At 37.3% G+C, this 22,501-nt stretch overlaps 1 protein-coding gene, 1 long non-coding RNA gene and 1 other non-coding gene across 3 annotated transcripts in view; 2 read left to right on the plus strand and 1 right to left on the minus strand.

The window, feature by feature from the left end:
- LOC114943591 (uncharacterized) overlaps nt 1–22,501 on the plus strand; it is a 424,129-nt gene that overhangs the window by 4,564 nt on the left and 397,064 nt on the right. The window contains exon 4 of the long non-coding RNA XR_003822052.2: nt 3,286–3,438. This is a non-coding gene — a long non-coding RNA (uncharacterized LOC114943591). The remainder of the gene's footprint in view (nt 1–3,285; nt 3,439–22,501) is intronic.
- LOC114943589 (uncharacterized) lies at nt 650–12,589 on the minus strand. The gene is made up of 3 exons (XM_029319235.2): nt 11,837–12,589; nt 5,937–6,014; nt 650–3,012 (listed from the first exon to the last, which is right to left on the minus strand). The coding sequence occupies exons 2-3, from the start codon at nt 6,012–6,014 to the stop codon at nt 1,879–1,881; spliced, it is 1,212 nt and encodes a 403-aa protein (XP_029175068.1). The 5' UTR covers nt 11,837–12,589; the 3' UTR covers nt 650–1,878.
- On the plus strand, nt 16,252–16,323 carry TRNAP-CGG (transfer RNA proline (anticodon CGG)). Its single transcript has one exon. It is a non-coding gene; the product is annotated as a tRNA-Pro (tRNA).

Genomic DNA, 22,501 nt, shown 5'->3' on the forward strand with positions numbered 1-22,501 from the left:
ACTACATACCTGAAAATATTGTATATGCGTTGGATAACTTCTTTGCATAATTTCTCATAATGTAAACATTCAGATTAAATCCTACTAAATATCAGTTGTCAGATCGATAAGTCTATCTTTGTAACTGACATTGCAAATAACGGTGAGAATATTATGGCCATTATGTCTAACACTAATCACTGATGCCGTTATCGATGCTTATTGTTAGAACATACTTTACATTTGTACCTTTAAGAGAAAAATATGACATCTCTAATTTGTATATGTAATAATATCTATGTATAAATGTAACAAGATCTTAATAGCTATTTCATGCACACACATACGCACAATATAATCTTGAACTAATATGCATGCATGTATATTAATGTACATATACTAATATATATTTTTATATATACATATATTGTTATTAATGTTATATGTTGGTACATGAGAGATATTCATATATATACAGACACGTAATGTATATTAATATTTATTTTAATTTGTCGCAAGTTTTTTTTATATAAATTCAGCCTTCTTCCAAAAAATGCGACATAAATATATGTATATATGTACGTAAAAGAATATGATGAGACATGTATATGTATATGTATAAATTGATATACATATATAGTGTATATATGCCTTATCATATTCTTTCAAATAATATAAAAATAATTCTGAATTTATTCGATGATATAAGCTTGCTCTTAGATATATCATAATAGATGTATTTATATTTATCTTCGCTATTATCAGTTGGCTTAGATAAATTTTTTCTTGCGTTCTTATTAATTGCATTAAAATATTTTTGTCATTGAACTAAATTAATTAAATAAAATATTCATTAAATAAAATAAAAGATATACAATATATAATTTTTAAACATACTTGTTTAAATATCACTCAAGCTTTGTATATCTAATATATATTAATACTAGACGACTCGGATTTACTCTTTTGAAGGATTGTGAATGGCGATTGTATGTACACGACTTCTTGTACACGAGCGATAAAACAATACAATGAAAAAATCTCACATGTACAGGCAGGTCTTGTAACAAACAACGAGATGCAAAAACATAGAACAAATATTTTTGCTTTTACTCCATTTTTTAAAATCTAGTTGCTATAGTTAAAGTCGTAAATCTGTTGATTTTTTCTCGCAGATCCTGTGTGTCATTAACGCTCTTTATCTTTAAATCAAATTTTTTGAAAAATTGCCCATAGCGATTAACTTTTTGAATCATGAGCGATAAAACAATCATAAGATAAAAAAATTAATCATGTACATATGGATCTTACATAGAATAGTCCGTCAGAAACAACATCGGAATATTTCCGTCGCATTTAAGGATTAAAAAAAAATATCCAAAGAAAAAGTTGTGCAATAGTGTTGCCACTTTGAATTATACAAAATTTTTTCCTCCCGAATCAAACATTTTCTTCTGCTTTCGATCTCAATTTTTATCCAACATTTTGATAATTTAAACAATCGAATGATCTTTTTCGAAACTGTATATTTAACTTATAGTTTTATCAGAAGCTCTTTTCTTCAACCTCTAAATAGGAAATGTATGCATTTACCCTATTTGAGGTATAAAATAGAAGCTCAATTTCTATATAAATTAAATCTATTTTCTAGAAGGCATAAATGTGAAAAAATTGAGATTAAAAATAGGAGCAACATTTTGATAAAGGTAGATATTTTTTTCACTTTTTATATGCAACGGAGATATTCTGATCTTTGTTTTTGTTGGATCATCTTGTAATAGCGAAATAAGAACATAAAATATAATAATAGAAAATAAATAATAAGTAGTATTATTAAAATGTACTTTTCAATATTATTGGAATTGTTTTCGTTCTTTCTAATTAAAGTTTTCTAAATTTTTAGGACCTTGTCGTTAAATCAATCGGCTTTTTCGCGGATGAACTCTCTGTGTCACTGGCGCTCTCTATTTCATCGTCCTGCAAGTGATTGTTCACAGGTATCGCGATGGTTTTCATAGAAAGATCCATCGGATTATCTTGCGGCGGCAGGCAGGCATCTTCTCGTTCCGGACTGCACTCGAATAATTCGTCCTCGGAAGTTCGCGTTTCCTTCGGAGTCGGCGATCTTTCCGACAAAGTTCGCTCGCTCTTCAGGGCCGTGTCGAGGCAGAATCGATCGTTATTGTTGTTCCTCTCGCAAAAGTCGTTCTCGTTGATGGACGACGTCGAGACTCTTGATTCGATCGTCGTCGTCGTCGTCGTCGACGGCGTCACGATGGATGTCACAGGACTGTCGTTCTCATCGTTCGTCGTCGGTGAACGTCGTAGCAGGCTTGTCGGATGGTTCACGAGGGGATGGGATGCACCGTGATGCGCGTAGATGTGAGCGTAGGGCGAAAACATGGTAAGACCGGGTGGCTGCAGGAAAGCCGACGGCAGCAGCGACATGTTGCTGAGCGGGAAACCCAAGGGTAGACCCATCATTTCCTTGCTCAAGACGGACAGATCAGCCACGGGCTGCTGCAACTGCAGTGGCGGGTGCAGAGGTCGGAAAGTGGGATGTCCAATGAAGACAGCTCTCTTCTCGGAGACTTCGACGGAGCTATCGCTATTGTGAGACTCAGGCGAGCTGATGCTGGGCGAATTCGAATTCTTATAGTCGTCTAGACTGAGCATCATGGTTTCGTCTTTGCGTTGACTACTGTGAATAGGAGAGTTCGTCGGCTGCTGCTGCGAGAGCTGATGCTGCAGCTGCTGTCGACCGATCATAGGCGGTTGATAATGATGTTGCTGCTGCTGTTGCTGTTGTTGTTCCATTTGCTGCTGCTGTTGTTGTTGCAGAAGACAGTGAATTTTGAACCAATTTGATCTGCGGCCGTATCGTGAACCAGACTTGGACATGCCGACGTGGAGACATTTTCTTAAGCGACAGGCTTTGCACGCTGTACGATTTTTCTTGTTTATCACGCACTCACCGCCATTCTTGCATTCGGCGATGCTGTTCAGATTATTGTATGAGCGCCCAAAGAATGACTGTAACAAAAATTATAAATTAATTAACATTAATGATACAATATACTTTGCAGGACATGAGATTAAATCATTTTCCAGAGAAGAATTTAATGTTATGTATTTAAAAATTTAATTCTATTTGTCAAATTATATAATTATAATTATATAATAAATTGTTGCGTTTATATCATTTAAAAAAACTTGGTATTCAATATTAAGGGGATTATGTTAATCAGCTAAGTTAAATTGAGCGCCGCGTATTTTTAAAAATTTTTGTTGTATTTCTTTTTACAGATCCATTTGCGCTTGTACTGGAAACAATATCAGTTGCTGTCGAATCGGTATCGCGAAATCATCATGTAAGCCACGTTTCAACGAAGACGGCGACGAGAGACGAAAGGTCTGGAAACCAGCGATACTGCAACGGCATTGTAACACTTGTAAAAGGTACGTAACGTCCAAGTTGTTAGCATGTAACCGTACGCTCTCGTTGTCTCATTCATGGCATGCGAGCGCCAGGGGGAGGTGCGGTGAGGTCGACGGTCGCAGGCGCGTGCGGCCTGTTGTTCTCGTGCTAATTGCCCAAATGGTGCAATTCCACGTGATTCCGACACAGCGTGCTCGTTGCTTTCGTGCCGGAGATGGCGAGCAACGATGCGCCTATATGTACACGCTTCTTTCTCTTTTCCTCTTTTTGCGTAGGAGACAGTATAAGATAACTTTGTATGTCTCCTCCTACGCAATATGTAAAATACTACATATTTTGGCCGAAACATAAATGGATCTCTCTAATTTTATTTTCATTATCTTAAAATAAATTCTAGAAAAATTTGTCAAATTTCGTCACAAGGATTTTATAAAGTGAGTATATCAATTAATTTGATCGAAGCTTAAATAATCGTTTTATAATGGTTTCAAATCGTATCGTTATTGTGAAATGTTGCTTCTTTTACAACCGGATCGTTGCGAGACAACAGTTTCGGTTGAATTGACAGCTAGAATTTCCCAATCGTCACGATTAATATGTCGCTCGGCGCACAGCAGCGGACTGTCACATCGCGAATCGCCGAGCGTTTAAAGGGACGCGCGCGCGCGGCCGCGTTGACCACTTTCGCTTTTTTTTCTGCCCGTACGCACGCTATATTATTAATCGTTTCTGGTTCGTTTGTCCTGGAAACGAGCTCTTCCTGCGGCCTGGTGGTCCCGATGCGCGTATTGCCGAGACCTATGGGCCGGCATCGCGTTCCACTTATTTTCGCCGTCGACGTCGTCGACGTTTGTCCTCCACCTTCTTGCCGATGTCGCTTACGCGAGTAAGAAAAGGAACGCGCGACGCTTCAGAAGCGATGACACAATTGAGAAAATGCTACCGTTATTACATGCCCTCCTCCTCCTTCCCGACCGCCCCCTTCATTCGTTGTGCACGCTGAAGTTATGCAAACGCGGCCCTACTTGAAAGCCACGACACGCTCGTTTCGTCGCACTAGCTTTGCTACAATCATTATTGGAGGGGTCTTTGGTAAGTTTGTTTTAATATATTCGCGAGATTCAAATTCATGATATTTACAATAACGATACGATTTGAAAAACCATTATAAAACGATTATTTAAGCTTCAATCAAATTAATTGATATACTCACTTTATAAAATCCTTATGACGAAATTTGACAAATTTTTTTAGAATTTGGAAATTTTAATTGTATCGCGTTATCTCGCAATTATCACCGTTAAATGTTGAATAAATTTAAGAAACAATAGTTTTTTTCTATTATATTCTTTGAAATAATTTTTTCAATTTAAATTTTTATTTTTTTCTGAATATTTCGGATTTGTAATCCTGTGCGCGAGAGAGTTTAATTAAATCGTTGAAAGATTATTCAACAAGAAAGGAGAAGAAGAGGACCCCCGGCGGACGGAGGTTCTCCTTTCTCGTTCCGATCACCGTGCCGCCTCGAGACGCCGCTTCCGGTGCTTCGCACTTGTCCGCCACAATTGTTTCCGCCCTAGTTCACGGTTACGTCAGCACGACATTGTTTCGTTTCGTTATTTTCGTTTTCAGGCCCATCGTAGCATGTCAGTTCTCCCTCCTCTGCGCAATCCCGTGGGCCCCCGTCATCGCGTTACCGCTCTCGTTTTTCTCGCTTCACGCTTCTCGGAGCGAGCGGTTCTAGCTGATGCCGCGCGGAGATCCAACCTGGTGCTCGTCGCTTTTTAATCGAATCGCGCGCGTATACGTACGCGCTTGCCGTTTTCGGACCCCCTCGAGCTAGGTTGACACGCATGCCTGACCGAACGTTTAACCTCGGCTACGGAGCCGCTCGTGAAAGCGACCGCTCGCTTGCCGACCTGCTGGGCCTTTGCGAAACCGCGAGAAAGAGCGTCGGCGCAGCGTGTCGCGAGAGACCGACAAAAAGCGCGAACGAGCCACCGAGGAAAACTCTGCTATTAGACCGACAGATCAGGAGCGAGGTTCTCTTCTCTCGGTCACAGACGTGCCGCGCTTTTTTGACAGCGAGACCGATTTCCTTTATGCTCGTTGTGTATCGGTAGAGCGATTCTCCGGAACGCGTGTCCCTGCGCTTGCGGTGACGGTATATCCCGATCATTATGTGAGGAAACGAGTTTCGACTCGGTTTAATGTTATCTCCTCTGTCTCATTTCATTTTTATTTCCATTCTTAATTACGTCTCAATGTTTCAATGATGTAGAAGAAATGCAAATGAGAAGAATTTACGCAGGTAGGTGTAGTATTTATATATTTAAAACGCCAAAGATTTTAGATCGTTTACTGAAAATTATAACGGAAGATGTTTCTATTTTATTGTTAAATTTAAGCAAAGTCGGTTGATAGGTATTTTATTTAGATGATTTTATTCAATTTAATAATATTTTAAATTTCAAAGAAAAAGATAAAGACATTCAATATTAGACGATTAGACAATTACCTTGCAACCCTCGCAGGTAAATGCGCCAAAGTGGAAGCCAGCCGCTGGTTCTCCGCATACCTTGCACTGCTGGTTCATCTGCAAGAGAAAACAATAGTAGTACAGTCGATTTCTGGTTGCATTAATAAGCTCTGTATAAAATAGTGTACATTTGGTACAAATGCTAACGCACATATATTATTTCAGAGATTGAAGCAAGAAAAATTTCAATTTCTTACAGGAAAAAAATATTAACTACCATTAACTAAATTTCAGATGTAATATACCTACAGATACCTAAAATTTCGCTATGGCTAATTAATATTTTTTCCCGTATAGACGTTTAAAAAATACCTTTTTTAAAAGAGATTTCAAGGTTTTTTTCATATTTAATAGTTTGAGTATTGTTCACAATGTTGGTTCACTAGTAAAATGAAAAGTCTGATAACATGATTGTTATTGACTTATTGTGTTTGCGATCTTTGTAACATGTTATGTATACATCTTGCGTGTGTATATGTGCGTATATGTGCGTTACTTAGTTTTCGTTTTGTTTTCTCTGGTCTATCAAATATAGAAATTTCTTCTCATATAAATATCAAGCATTTCTTGCTAACGGCAAGCGATAGCTAAAATTATCATTAATATAAATTCTACACGAAATTATACAATATTTGAAAGTGAACTCTATTTATTAGATGCACTATTTTTGTGCAATAATAATACATGGACAGTGCCTCAAGGTAATAAATAAAATAGAGATTTGTAGCAAAAATTTATTCATTTTGCTACGCTAAACAATTAATTTAATCATAATTTCTACACTTTGTCCTAAATCTTTCCCATTGTCGTTTTCCTGTTAAATGTTCGTGGAATATATGACTTATTAATGTATATGTCATTAGGAGATATTAGAAATCTATGGTTTATTATTAAAGATATAGAGATTTAAATATTATAAAAGAAAAGCTGATGACTAATATAAATTCTCGTTGCAATATCATAAAACGATAATACGATGTTTCTCTAATGAATCACTTCCTATGCAACGGAAACGGAAAGTGGATCGGTCGAAGATACACGAAGGTACGTTTGACAAGTCGGCGATGCAATCTTTATAGTGCGCCTACACCGATCGAGCGCGCGATTGAGTAAGAGAAGAGGCGCGTTGCATAATGCGCCGCTTTGCAGTTTGCAGTGCAGCGCGCGCGAGCGCGAATCGCTGGATCGTGGCAAAGCGGTGCGTGTTACGTTCAACGAGCGGAAAACTCTTGCGCTTGCTTTTTTCCCCCCTTTTCAGTCGGTTGTTTTCCCGTCTCTCTTTCTCGCACTCGTTCCGCCGAGGCGACTCCTTTCGCCTTCTTTGGCCGATCGTCCAGAAAACGGACCGTGGCTTCGCGGTCTCGTTTTCACACCTCGTCGCTTTTATTCCTCGCCGCGATCCCTTGCATAACTTGCATTTGTGTAGGCCAGCGAAGTGATGCCGCGATCCGAAACAGAGACAATCGACTTCTACTCTGCAATGTTCCTTTTGGTCTTTCTTAGCTCTATCCTTGGTCTCTCCTTTTTCAAGCTCGTTTATTCGCAAACGTCATCCGAGTTTCTGGCAATCCATCAGATTTTTATTTATCATTAGTATTACTTTTTTCGAACAAAATGTCAGAAGATCACGAATATATGGGACAATAGCGGTGACCTAGATGTTTGTACCACGGCCTGAGGGCACAACTGTGCCCACCTCCGACGACTTTCATACGTGACGGACTGTCGCTAAATGGGAAAGTAAATCTCAACTAATGGAAGAGACATCTACGTTGTTTGATCAACGGAGTCTCTCTCTTTCCTGACCTACACCCAACAGTCGTTGACACTTGTCATTCGCGGATGCCGCCGTTTCTGCCGCGGTATATTCTACAGGTTTACGCTTGTACGCATCACGCAATTCCGCGTTTGTATTTTTTTCATTTATCTGCGTTCGCACGCTTACTTCCCGCCACGTTACACACATAGAATAAAATTACACATTACGATATTATGATGTTGTAAATTGATTTATATCGACAATCCGTACTTTATTTAAGTTGCACTGTTACGTACAGCACAGATATCTCTTCTTACGTGATCGTTTTATTGCTACAGTTTACGATATTTTTTTAATTATTAATTCATTTTATTATATTCGAAAAACGTGTATTTACGTGTCGCATCGTTAACGTTCGATGACAAATTGGAGCAACGTCGCCGAGTATTTCTTAATTGTATTTAAATTATTTTATGCTATACATTAATAATGGCCTGATAACCTGTTTGATCGTTTTTCATATTTGAATTCTTCATAGATAAGAACTAAATGATACTTTTGACTTGACAATATAAACTAGCACGGACCCTGACGCCTGACCAATAGCAACCAGTATTAATAGTGGTAGAGTACATCCGGTAACAGGTAAATCTCATTCGGTGGATGCCCATCGCGTTCCACGTCGATGCAATCGCGATGTTTAAATGATATTGTGTCGTGTTGAAGTGTCGCAACGAGGTACACACAATGTCGTTAGATAAAATCAAACGAGGTTAGATTCCATTAAACAAATAAAAAATAGCCATGAAATATAAATAATTATAATATATTATGAGATAAATAAAAATAATAATTTATATAATTAATTATTAATATAGAATAATTCTGATTTTACTTTGTATAATTATTTTGCAATAATGTTTTCAAGATCTAAAATGTTACATTATCTATTAGTAACTTTATTCGGTGCAAACTCAATAACATGATAAATAAAGTTTACCGGTATTATTTATAAAAAAATACAAATTAATAGATGTAAGACGAGATAAACACTTGTTGCTATAAGATCAAATCAAGATGAGAAATCTATACTTTTACATAACTATGACAAGAAGTTTACTATAATAGATGGAAGTAGATTAACAAATAATATGATAAATCAAAATACGAAAAGAATAACATTCAAGTTCCAAATATTTAAATTAAATAAAATATATGTACCCAAAAAAGGGAATCGCAGATCGGAAGGCAAAAAGAAAAGAAGATTACATATCGTCAAACAATAAACTAAAATATTATACTCACACAATAAAATAATGATTATTAAAAGTATTGAAAAACTTGATGATTGAAAAGTCTCAACGAAAATAGACATAAAATGATTTTTATTTGCGTTAGATGATATTATAAATGAAATGGTTGGTTTTACCTAGGCGATTAATACGCGCTATCTACCTGTCTCAGTTCGCGAGAATTATTCGGCGTATATATAATCGGGAATTTCACAATTACACTTGACAACCTAAGTGGTCGCCGCGCGCTTGTTACGCCGATCTCTATCCGCCTCGGTCGGCACATGCAAACAGCTGATTCACGGCTGGGTAATCGTAATAGCCCGCGCGACTCCGCACGCGGTATTAGAGATTACGAGCTATTATCGCGAGCTACGTATTGTCTTCCCTGCAATTTCCCGATGATCGTTTCCTCACGACAGCGAAAGAATCTGCTTCTCGTCTCTTTAAGATGGGTTTCATTGTTCGTCCGCTCGAGATTATACTCGTATTTTTACGCTTGTCGTAACGAAGCGTCGCGTCGTCGCGGAAGCGAGTCACTTCTCTCGAACACACCCGGACACGAGCGTGCGAATCTGGTCTCTCCGATAATAACAAAAAGTCAACCCGATCTTCGATTCGCCGCCGCTCGTGCGGGCGCAAAGGTGCTCCGGTAATAAGCACTCGTCTCTTTCTCGGCACTCCTGTCTACCGAGACTCTGCGCGTATTATCGTCGAGAGCGGATCTCGGCGGCAACGATCATCGCCAAGATCGTCGGGGACCGCCACGAGGCCTGACCTTGCGGAATGTTGCGCCAAGCAAGCGCGGACTCGAGCCGTGAGAATCGTAACGACTCCCGCGGATCGCAAAGTCTCTGCCCGATGATCATCGTCGACGGTGACTGCGAGACATTCGACTGCACATCTGTCAGGAGCGCGCTCGTCAAGCATTCGATCGTCGCGATTTCTGTGTAGACCGTGCCGCATTTGTTCTTCTTTCCCATGTCGATATAAACAACCACCCACTGTGCCTTTCATCGAAAAAAATAGACTTTCACGTGGGTTAAAAAAAATGGAAGACATAATCCTGAACAAGAGAAAATCATGGTCTCACTTCATCCTTTACGATTTTCGTTGAGTGGATAATAAAAAATGGATCTAACACTATATAGATTTTTTCTTTTACAGAAAAGATATTTATTTCTTTTAAAAAACGAGCAACAGGAAATACGAAACTTAAAAAAATGCTGTTTGATTCTTTTAGACTGAAAGACATATTTTCACCGACCCTAATTTTTCCGCTTAGGATGGACGAAATATATAACGAAATAAAACTTTGAAATTCTTTTGTCCCTTTATATTGTAAAAATTGCTAAGTACTGTAATAAATAAAGCCTAAAAAACTGATTTGTAATTAGTATTTTCAAGGCGATGTAAGATACAAAAGACGCTCTAAATTATGTACCTAATTCTTCTTAAAAAAATGTCCTTTAAGCCCTTAAAATAAATCCTTAAAAAATCGTTCTTTACAAGAAAAAACCGTTTTCGCCAATTATAGCATACTATCGTGAAAAATACTGCATTTTCATTTTTTTCATATATTTTTTATTTTTTATTGAATATCGCAATTTTTTAGAAGATTGTGACAAAATCGCGTTTCTATTTTTTAATCGTTGAAAACTGGTTTTGTTGGAACGAATGTGATAAACAAAGAAATAAATGATGTGGAATTTTTTTAAAATATAAACCAGATAAAAACGTAGAAAGACGGATACATTTTTATGTGTTTTATATATTGTTTTTATAAAAGGTCAAAAACTGACAAACAACCGATGTATTATTAAATATTAAAGAGAAATCTTGTCCTTTTTTTAAAGACATGATATATATATATGTATTGTATGTATGTAAGATTTGCAACGTAATATATAATCATATAGCGGCGGCCGACGGCGATTCATCTTGCTATCGGTTACAGGTCGCTCGATACCAAATATCAGTCGATCGCTCGCACGTGCACATTCATCCAAATCGATATCGAGGATATTTCGCTCGAACGCCAATCAATACGTGATCGGCTTGCAAGGAAACGATTCCGGCGTTTCGCAACCTCATCTCGACGATGCTCCAGTTCGCGAAGAGTAACTTCCGTTCTTTCGAAACGGAGCGACGTTCCGCCGATCGGCCTTCGCGTCGACCTGCGTGCAACACAATGACAATGTTTCCGATTCTATTCTATTTATCGCAACCGACGCATGATCGACACGCGGACCATTTGTCGCGGCTTATATGAAATCAAATGCTACGGTTTACGATGACAAACAAGTTCGCGGATGCACGCGCGTCTGTCAAAATTGACGAGTCACGAGTGAGAACTCATCACGGCACCTAATCCGCGACGAACCGATTCCGAAGCAGATTCTCATCGCTCTCGCGTTCTCGATCGACGTTTCCGAGGTACGACACGGCTCGATATCATTAAGATCGTATCGACCAGGAAGAAACGTGGCTAGAAAATTGGTTAATTATCGAAATCGCGATATCGAAAATTCTAATTGATCGAAAGTTTTGATTATCTTGACATATCATTTATCGAATTAACATCGTTATGATACTTCTCGCTATGAATGCGGCTTTGACTAAATCTATTTTGTATAGCTAATTTTATTTTTTCGACGCTGTTACAGATCTATTTAAATAATTTTTGATGACACAATTTTGTTAATCAAACGTTGCGTTAAGTGTTTCGATGATGCTCCGATATCGCGCGCGTGTTCCGATATGAAACCTTCTTAATTCAATGAGAAGAAAATGATTAGAAAATGATTAGAAAATATTGTAATACGTACTTTTGTAGTTACGATAAATTAGCGACAGATGTGAACAGCATTCAGTAGCAATTTGGTTCAGTTGGATTTTATTCCACTGAATCACCACTAATCTTTGAAGTCTTCTGGCGCTTTTCGCCACCACTGGTCACCTCAACATTAGCATTTGACAAGACACAAGACACCGAAAATTTGTGTTCATTGTCCTCGAATAACCACAGATTATAAAATAACACCACCAAATTCCACGGTCAATCCAACACACTAGAAGGCTATTTTCCACAATGTATACATTTCTAAATAAGGTCTCTTGCCGCTATTGCCATGTGTCAAGTTTTCTATCCGAAAAGATATCCTCTCGACATCGAAGAGAAATCACCACTGACAGTATCGAACGGTTTGAACCTCCAAGTTGAACCGCATCAGTCCGTGTGCCTCTTGATTGCACCTTGCCGCGACTAGTTTCGTGCAAAAGGTCGCGAACCGACGACGGCGAGTGCGAATTCTCGCGACTGGTGCGACCGGATAACGGAAGAAAATGAAGACTCTTGACGCGCCGATGACCGTTAGGTGAATGACTTTGGTAGGCGAGGGTGTCCACGTCGATTCTTGAATCGGCCCCCACTTCTGCACATTTATTTTCCACGGTCCCACTTGGATCGAGTTTCCGTTCGCTCGCTCGTCTGCCGCACGGCACGGCTCGCTCTCGTAAGTGTTTCTCGAATGGGCCTTATAGGCATACTGTGCGTCGGATCGGCACCGTCTATCCAAGTGGTACAGGTGGGTTGCGGTCCTGTCGTAGCTTCGGTGGGGGTTTTGCTGGACGACCGGATAATCCTTCTATACTACGCGGTGGGGGTTGACGAGGGAGGGGCCTCAACTTTTTACCCTTTCCTCTCGTCTTTTCCTACTCCTTTCTTTGCATCTTCTCCTACCCTTTGTGTGAATCTTAGATATCTACCTACAACATGCGACCTCAGACTCTCGAAGCAGAGCCTTTGCGAGATATGAACAAGTTTGATTTTTCTTTTTTTTTTTTTTTTTTTCTAAAGAAAATAAGGATTTGTGATTTTCTATTTTATATGTTTTCGGTGCTATATTGATTCATATAAAAATCGATAGCTAAATTCAAAAGAAAACCCATAGGTATAGAAGATTATTGTTTATAAAATAAATTTCAGAGACGAGCTTCGATTTTATTTGAATATAATGATACTACAAAAATGATATTACCACATACTAACTCTCAATTTTGTATATTTTCATTATTAAAATTTTAACTTGTAATTTTCATATAATCGTTTTTTATATTGGAAAAATAAATCTTAAAAAATTTTTACAAGTTTTCTTTTACTTTTTTAAAGTAGCTAAAACTTACAATGATATAAAGAAGAACTCGGTTGAAATCAATTGCATATTCTTTGAACTTAATTAATTTTTATATTTTTTTATGTATATTTCAATTTTAAGTATATAAAAATTTTAAGAAAAAAATCTTTAATTACAATGAGTTACTTTTTTTTTTGCAATGTCAACTTGATGTCAGCACGTATTAGGGTCATTTTCGTGTTTTTTTTTAAATATTAACATGGGAAACTCTTTAAGCAATAGTAACAATGACGACACGTAGAAATTTCACTTCTATATCAAGGAAATAATTACAGCATTTTGTTTTACGTAATAGTTTGCTAGAATTTAAAATGTGACATTTAATACAAAATGCGTCGATGTGCTGTGCGTTAAAATAGCTACACGTTTTTATATGATTTGAATATATTACGTACTTACACTACACGTGTAGTAAAATGATTCTAAAGACACGTCTTTTGAAGAAACGATCGTGATAACACCTGGCGATCTCGGATTGTGCTCGATGGCAAATAAATTCAATGCTAATGTTCGATCGCTCGTTTGTATGCCAGGAATTTCTGTCGGTATTTTCTCTTAAAACGTGCCGCTTTTCTGATATCTGCCTATGCCGAATGATATTTTGTAAAACGAAGTTACTGCAATCAAAAATATAAAATTTTCATCGTCACCAGGTGTGGTCAGAAAGTGATATAAATTAGCCTTAAGGTCATAAAGATCGACTAATTAATGATGATTAACCGAATTCTAGACATATTCAAAATAGTGATAAATATTACTGAAATTGATAATGTGGACTTAATAGATTTTTCTATTATGCCGTCTTTTTTTTAATAACCGAGTTAGTATTGTCTGAAAGTTGATGTTGCCTAAAACAAATACTTTATTGATATAAAAGAAGTAAATTTTATTCCTAAAGTTATCTATAGGTACATTAAATATACTAATAATAATAATGTCTACAAGTCTCTCTTTCAAATGTATTAAGTACATTAGATTTCTAGTAGCTTTTTTTAAGTTTTATATTAAACATCTCCGCTTTTGTTTACAAATCTATATTACGATTGCTATCATTTTTTGAAGTATTTTAGATATCTTCGTTTCTTTTGTTTTGTATTTAGTGAGTATTTTGTTTTGTGTTTAGTATTTGTGCTTATTTCTTGTAGTTGTTTATAGAATATTCGAAAAAATATATAAAATATTAAAGACAATATGAAAAAACATTGAAGACTGCATAGAAATATCTATTATTTTCTTGTTATATATTCTTTGTTCTACGAGGAAAATAAAATATGCATAAGAGAAAGAAGTATACATAATTTAAAACAAAATTAATGATATAATTGCAACAAATATATCAGATAAATATATAACAAATGTAATATTAAACGATACAGTCAATCAGTTAACTACATTCTTAAAACTTTCGTACTTTTAACCAAATTTTGATGTAGCTTGAAATTTTAGGAATAAAAATGGAGATGAAAAGCAAAAGCAATAAACAATATAATCCAATGTTATTATATTTTGTCTCGAAATGGTTTAAAATGTTGTAAAGCGATGGTGACAGCTATCGAATTACTTGAATTATTCCTTGGCCTTTTACGATATAAAAATTGCTTATGTTTAATTAAAAATCATATGTTTAACAGTAACGTTATAAAATGGGTCTGTATTTAGAATGAACATTTGAAACATTTGCTCTCGTTTTGAAGTCCGTATTCATATCGAGGTTCTCGGACAAATACATCTATGAATAGAATCCTTTCCTTTTTACCTGAATACTATTATTTTGGATATTTCATAGTCGAATAGCCGTTTAAAGAAAGAAAGTTAAAACGAGATCATTTTTCTTACTTATAAGGACATTTTTGACAATTGGAGAACACAAAGATTGAACATTGAAATATTATTATTGTATAGTAAATAGTATATAAAGAAGAGTGACTTGCAAAATATTTCAAATTTTTATTAGTTTTTATTCTTATTCTTTGATCTGTTTGAGAATGTATGTATGAAAGGATTAACCCTGGACTTAAGAAAATCTCGATGATAAATGTAGCATTATGTATTCCGTTTTCGAAGTCATTATAATGTCGCATAAATGATCTTGCTCGCTTTCCTTTCGCCTGTTTCGAGTAAGGCTGCATCTCTTAAAGAAGCTACTCATCTAGCCCCTGGCTGAAAATTTACCTCACGAAACCCTCGTTTGCGTTTAACATAAGGTTCGAGCGAAACGGATACATAGAAAAGTTTTTCCTCCCCTTTGCTTCTCCCATCTTTTTTTTTGCGCGCGAACAGGTCTCGCAATTACGTTCCGATGAAAAGTAATTGCACAACCCACGCTTCGTGACCTTTCCTCAACTTTATTGTAGGCCACATGCACTCCTCAAAACACGCCGCTTATTCCACGATGGGATGATGCGCGGAGGCTGAGGAGAGTAACACGCAACTCAAATATATCGCTGACTACAGATGGAGCCATAGGTTTAACATCGACTATGGATTTCCCGCCTATTACCCATCTCTCCTCTGTGCCTCTCACTATCTCGATCGCGCGCACGCTTTGCATGTATCTCTGCGGTTTTCTGTTAAATTTATATATTTTTCGTTTATGTCATTTGTACACAAATTTAGCACGAAGCATATGTAAGGTAGGTACGTAATCAAATTATCATCTTAATGATTGACGATTGGAGGGCGGGAAAATAGTTTTAAGAATATTTTAAGTATTATATCGCGAAAGAAGAAAAAATAAAATGGCAATATAAAATATTTAATAGTTAAATATTGTGATAAGCTAATTACTGTCAAAGGTATTTTAAATTTTAAAATTTTAAAAGCCAAGTTCGTTTATATACTTGGTACAATCGTAGATATAATTTGTTTCCGTTTCTTACGAGATAGAAATAAATTGCGGAACGCACACGAGCGTGACTGGACTTGTGCAGTAACTGGAACACTAATCACACATATTTCATATAATCGTATTGTAAGATCACTAATTAGACCAGTGTAACTTTGTGGCTGTTGTATTAGTATTTCCATAAGAAAGAGCCAGTCAAGATGGCTCGTTGGTCTAGGGGTATGATTCTCGCTTCGGGTGCGAGAGGTCCCGGGTTCAAATCCCGGACGAGCCCGTGGAATAATTTATTTTTGCTTCCTTTTTCTAATTATACATCACTGTGAATAACATACATATATCACATTTGATCAGATTTGATCAGATATAATTTTAGAGATCGTATTTTTTTTATTTTAAAGAATTAGATCTGTCTATAAAAAAATATTGAATTATTACACTCTTCAATTTTTTTGGCGTGACGTAAGTAATTAATTATATACTATTTATCAACGTCAATTAATTTCTTATCTGCGCACAAGAAAAATAGAAATACTAAGAATGATACCTCGACGTATTGCGTAAGCGAATGTTATTAGTCGCTTCATGTACAAAGTGGACAATTAATATTCAGGTCACGTTGGTGCCTAGCCAGGGTAACGCCCTTTTTTTAGCACAATGAGGACCTGAATAATCCCTGAATTATATCTCGTTAATGATCCGGATTTGTGTTAGGACATAGGCGCGCTACGCGGTGCCCTCTAATTCGAACACCGGCTTCTTTGATGTTCTAATGCGTTTCTAAAGATATATTTTTTTATTTGGCCAATAACGGGACATCCATTCTGACTTGCCCTCTTAAGGGCAGGGTATCGTCACGTATAAAATCGTGCTAAACTCTCTCTAAACTCTCTACTTTTTTTAATCCTAAAACGTAATGAGTCTTATTATGAAATTGAGAAATGATGTTACAGTAAATGAATTTTGTTACACATTATATGATCATTTCTTTATATTAAATCAGTTGTATCTCAACCTTTCCTATTCTACAATAAACTGAATATTGCGATATATATCTACTCATCATTTTTTATTCGTAACATTGGAAACACGTGTAATTCTTTTTGACAATGAACTTATTTATGCTGACTAGATCTAAATAAATGCTGACACGTAGTTAATTAACATTATACATATATGCCACGTAAAGGCAGTGCACGACGAAACAGTTTCACGAATAAGACACGCGATATTAAAGGATCTTGACGAAAAAGAATTTTGTTTCGTAGATTATCGCGGGTGTGCAGAACGAAGATACGCGTCCTGCGATCCTCGTTGTGATCGATTGCCAGTCCGTTAACGATGACGTAGTTTCTAAAATCATCAAAGTGCCCGTTGCCACTTGGCTCTCGCCTTAATCGCATGTCAGATATTATTGCGGTGTAATCAACATCAGGTATAGCGCGAGCAGCAACAATTATTCCTTTCTCCGACGCGTAGTGACGGAAACGAGCGTACCACGTGGACGAAACTCGTTTTGTTGATCCCGGTATGTTTCCGGTGAACTGTGATATTCGTTCACGTTATACATTTTTATTATTTATATTGTGCAATTTTTTATGCATATTTTTTGTGCATATTTTTTTAAATTACTTTTTTGTGATGCGCCTTAAATGTAAAGGCCGCGCGAATTATAAATGTCAATCGGCGGTCATCTCTCGATGACTTTTCGTGCGACGGCAATAAATATGAAAAATCGGCCTATACGTCGGAATATCAAATTAGCGTGGAATTGAAATTTTGCAACATCGAGGTGAGCCTCGACGCGATTTATCGCTATAATAAATTGTTCACCGATGGACATGTTCTGCGAAGATTTCGCAAGATCGCGGGGCACATCGTGATCGTAAACTTCAATTATTTAAATCTGTGGGTCTGCTACCGTGTGCGCATACCTCTGACACTGTGTCCGAAATTGTGTGAGTCATTTCGTGGGGGAAAATATATCTGAAATGCGACGATTTATGCGAGGAACGACATTCACTGGCGCGTTGGAAATGGAGCCTGGACCATTAATTTCATCTTTTTTTTTGTTCGTTACAAATATATGCGATGTAACACGTGGATGATTTTTTAAAGAAACGTTACGCGATCGTTCTCCTTTATTTTGCCTCGATGAATTTTTTTAACTTGAAATCAATTTTGACTTGCAATCAACTACTTCACAGATCGGCATAATTAACTTAAGAAATGTTAAATAATGCCTCGTGCCGTAGGTTAATTTTAGCATAATACTTTATCATAATATTGTTGTTTTGATCTTATATTATTATTTATTTCTCTCATTTTTCGTGTAAGAAATAACCTTTGTGAATATCTCTGTTTCCTCTTACACTGTCTCGTAGCCATCGCTATCTCGCGCGATTCACGAATCTGTAAAGTCACACAATTGCGGCTAATTCGGGGAAAAAGTTTCGACATTTGACAAGCTGTGTCGAACGCATCCGAGAAAAAAATGAAGGAAAGATTGAATATTGCGTAATCGTAAGATCGTACGATACAAAAGAAATTGATTTCAATTGTTTGTAAAGTTGCCAAAATGAATGTTTCGGCAAAAGTGTGTATAATTGACCTTGCACGGAGAAGAACGCAATCCTTTGAACCGTGAGTCCTTTTATCGACAAAAGCGAATGTGTTTCCATTCTTTACGCCTCTTCTTCGTCGTTCTTTGTGCCGTTGCTCGATGAAGGGGGAAAGAGAAAGAGCGCGCGATTAAGTAATAGGTAATTAATAGAGGCACCGTTTTATCCCGATTTTTTTACCGCGCACGAGGGCACGCTCGCAGTAATTATAGCCCTACGTCATATACTTCCCCGCTCTTTCTCTCGTGCTCTTCCACTCGACTGTGTTTGTAATCTCGCACGCATCTCTCGTATGACAGGGTCGCCCGTAAAAATCTGAACGTGCAATTAGGGCCAAGTCGTTAATTTATTTTTCTCTACGTGTGGGCCTATGTTTTTGATCCGTAAAATTATTATCGAATGCACATCACACTGAAGAGCTGCGATATGTATTCAAAGACAATCTTTTGTGCAAGTTATTTCAGTTATTATACAGTTTTTATATTACTGTCAAAATGCTAGAAAGAAAATTAAAAAATTGAAATTATGTCAAATTATTTTCAATTAAAATTATAATAAATAAACTACACATTTTTTAACACATGTATCAACTTTTAATATATATTAAACATTCTTGTGCAAATTATAAATTAATGAAGAAATTGATTTTATGCGTATATATCATAATGCAAATAACATTGAAATAATATAAAATATCTATTAGGTATTATTAATGTAATTTATCATTAGAGAGAGAGAGAAAGAGACTTAAGTCTACATTACACATAGACTCAACTAATTTAAAAAAAATTGTCGACATTTTGTTGCACGATATTAGACTGCAACTTTGACATCCTGCGTGCCAACAAGTCGCGAACAAGAGCCTGCGTGACATGCAACGCATAGTAGACGAGCGGCTGATTCCGGGTGTTTCCAGCATAACGCGGACCTCGGGGTTAAACGTCCGACATATCTCAAAGCAGGAAGGGGGCGAGCCGTCGAAGACACGTCGTATACGACACGGTGAGACCGACCGGCTAGTTTCGTGATTTACGCAAAGTAATCCCATTACGGGTCGCGTCGCTCGTTAACGTCACACGCGCGGCTCCGACTGGACGCGATGCTGGAAGACGAGCGAATTGCGCTTGTAAGCTAATAGCCGATGTTTCGATCAAATTCTAGGAAAGAGAAGCTATTAGAACACGAAACTCAATCAGCTTATTAAGATATTCTCTTCGATCTTTTTATAATATATCTTGTTCAAATGTTCCATATAACGATCATATTATCACATATCATATCTTCAGCAATTATATACAACTGTCCCCCGACAATTAATCTGAATTATTCTGTTTTAATTTATATCTTAGAGTACCTATTCGCGCGCAGAATGTTTGCAGCGCAGAAAATCTTTAATTTTTATCATGGTGTTTTAAGTCTAATACGGTGTTGTGTATTTTCATAAAATTTTCTTGAGATTATCTAACGTGGAAGATTCCTCAAAAATTTAAGTGATACTCCTTAGAGAGCAGCGATATCGGAGGGAGAATGTGCATCTCCGGCAGGGAGGTTAACATCTAACCAAGCATCCGGGAAAACAAAGTGAAAGGAGCACTATCCTTCGACGGTGCATCGTATGCTTGGTACTACGATGCGCACAGTTATATAGCCTATGAATCACGAGCGGGGACGCGCTTACGTTAAGACGGGAGTTAATTGAAACTTTTATTCGTAATTACGTACTTTTTCTCTCTATCTTTAATACGCGCGCGTCGCATCTTACTCGCGTATTAATTCACCCTCGAAGCATCTGAGATACGGAGAGAGAAACGCGTCGCATGATGCGTGCATCACGTACATCAGGGACTCGTCCGCGCAATTTAATTGCGTCTTGTGTCACACTGCTAATAACTATTCTCACGAATGATGTACATCGCCGCGGATATTTGGCAATGCAGTTTCCGGCAATTTTGCGCTAACTTTACATGCGACTTTATGTGCTACTCTTGAACTAAAAATCGCAATCTTTATTTGAGTAACAGAGATAAAATATAATAATAAGTATTATTTACTATCATAGTGTGCATATTAAATAGCTTCTATTCATACATACGTACATACATATATGCGCATTTGTGTTTTAAATCAAATATGGTTTTGCATTGTTTTTCAAGTAAGTATTAAATATTAAATAGTACTGTACGCGGCGTAGTAAGTTTCTTGTAAATTATGATTCTTTTGCCGTTAATAGCTGCGCGTCTGTGACTTAATCTTAAATCAATTTCACGCATATCGCGAGCCGTGCGAGCCGCGACGTTGCAACACACGATAAATTTACGTATAGTTAATCGGTATTTGAAGCGTTCAATTATTCTAGTTTCGCTTTACCGAGAATGCCATTAATTATTCATCTCGTTACTCGTCGCGACTTGCGTGGTATGTTTCAAACGTCGTTGTTAAAAATCACATCGAAATGCGTTAATTAATATATTGAACAAAAAAAAAACGTATATATTGAATTATAACAAAAATAATTACTAATAAAGTATATACGTATATGCAGCATAATATTTGCTAGAATGCTGTCTCTCTAGTTATTAAGAGAGACGATCTAATAGAAAACTCATTCTACTAACGACGCCGTGAATCGCTATTAATTTTTTACGAGCAAGAAAATAAATGAGAATACATGAAAATATGAAAGGGCAAGCATACGGCGCAATATTTCTTCGCTTTGACGCCGGTTAACGCATAACCGGATGTCGCACTTTGACCGCTCGTTTAAATGGCCTGAGAGAGAGAAAGATAGTCATGCCTCCTTATTCGCTCGTGCTAAAACGTTGGATTAAGGCTTAGGTACACGGTCAAGGCTCCCGGCCACCCCCGTGAGATGAGGTCCAGGTGAGGTCTTCATCGGCCCGGCGTGGCGCGACATTGAGGGATATTCCCCTTATGCACTTATCCGCTTGCGGCCGCCCTGAGGAATCGCCTCATCGTCGAAGCTCGCACCGCTAATCACATTGCGGCGCGTTCAATGTTATATTATACCTGTGGAAAATAGAGGAGAACGCTTCATTAGCATATATATACGAACGCGGCGCGGTCGTCATTAGTGCTAAGTGCGATTAATAATTGCTCGCGAGGGGCAAAAATCGACACCTCGTTCTTTGTCATGTCTCGTGAACGCTTCACCGCGTCTAATCGCCTATGATTAGGACGAGGAGTCCGAGGCGCGGCTGTCGATCGCCGATCGTGACTAAATTTAACACGTAGCTTTCATAATTAACGCAGACTTTCCTCGGTACAGTGCATTGTAAGAGAGTTTTCGGCTTATAATAATAATCTTGACGTTACTGATTTTGTCACCTATATACGAAATCGATTCGTTAATTCTCGATTTTAATTTTATTCATTCTCATTAAGAGATTTCATCTTATCCGTCGTCCTCTCCTTCGAAAGCCAATCGCCTCATGTATCTCTGATTGTCATCGATTTATCCTTCTTAGCGATCTCAGATCCTTTTAATACATATACAAAACGTTTATCGAATTACCATATAAACGCACTTGCATAAAACGTGTCGGACAAGAAGAAAAAGAATACATAGAAAAGAGAAGTCATTTTTTTTTATCAGCGGGAAGACGCAGCATCGATACGAGAAGACGTATATGCAACGATAAATCTCTTGGAGCGAGATAAACTGTACACGCGATTATATATACACGTGCTAGACTTGTGGAAACTTTAATGCGTGGATCGATTGTTGAGTCTCGAACGAGGCCGCGACGTGGTTGTCAGGAAATTAAACATAGATGCTGCGAATACGTGGATCATCGCGACGGTACCGAATTATTA

The sequence above is a fragment of the Nylanderia fulva genome, unplaced genomic scaffold, assembly GCF_048542155.1.
Source record: "Nylanderia fulva isolate GAGA-0341 unplaced genomic scaffold, ASM4854215v1 Scaffold10, whole genome shotgun sequence".
In the NCBI taxonomy this organism is placed as follows: domain Eukaryota; kingdom Metazoa; phylum Arthropoda; class Insecta; order Hymenoptera; family Formicidae; genus Nylanderia; species Nylanderia fulva.

What these genes read in the sequence shown, in the direction of transcription:
- LOC114943589 (XM_029319235.2), bottom strand. Translation starts at nt 6,014, where the DNA reads ATGAACCAGCAGTGCAAGGTATGCGGAGAACCAGCGGCTGGCTTCCAC. An exon ending in TTACCTGCGAGGGTTGCAAG is followed by an intron (nt 3,013 to 5,936) that starts GTAATTGTCTAA and finishes TTTTTGTTACAG; the next exon opens with TCATTCTTTGGGCGCTCATA.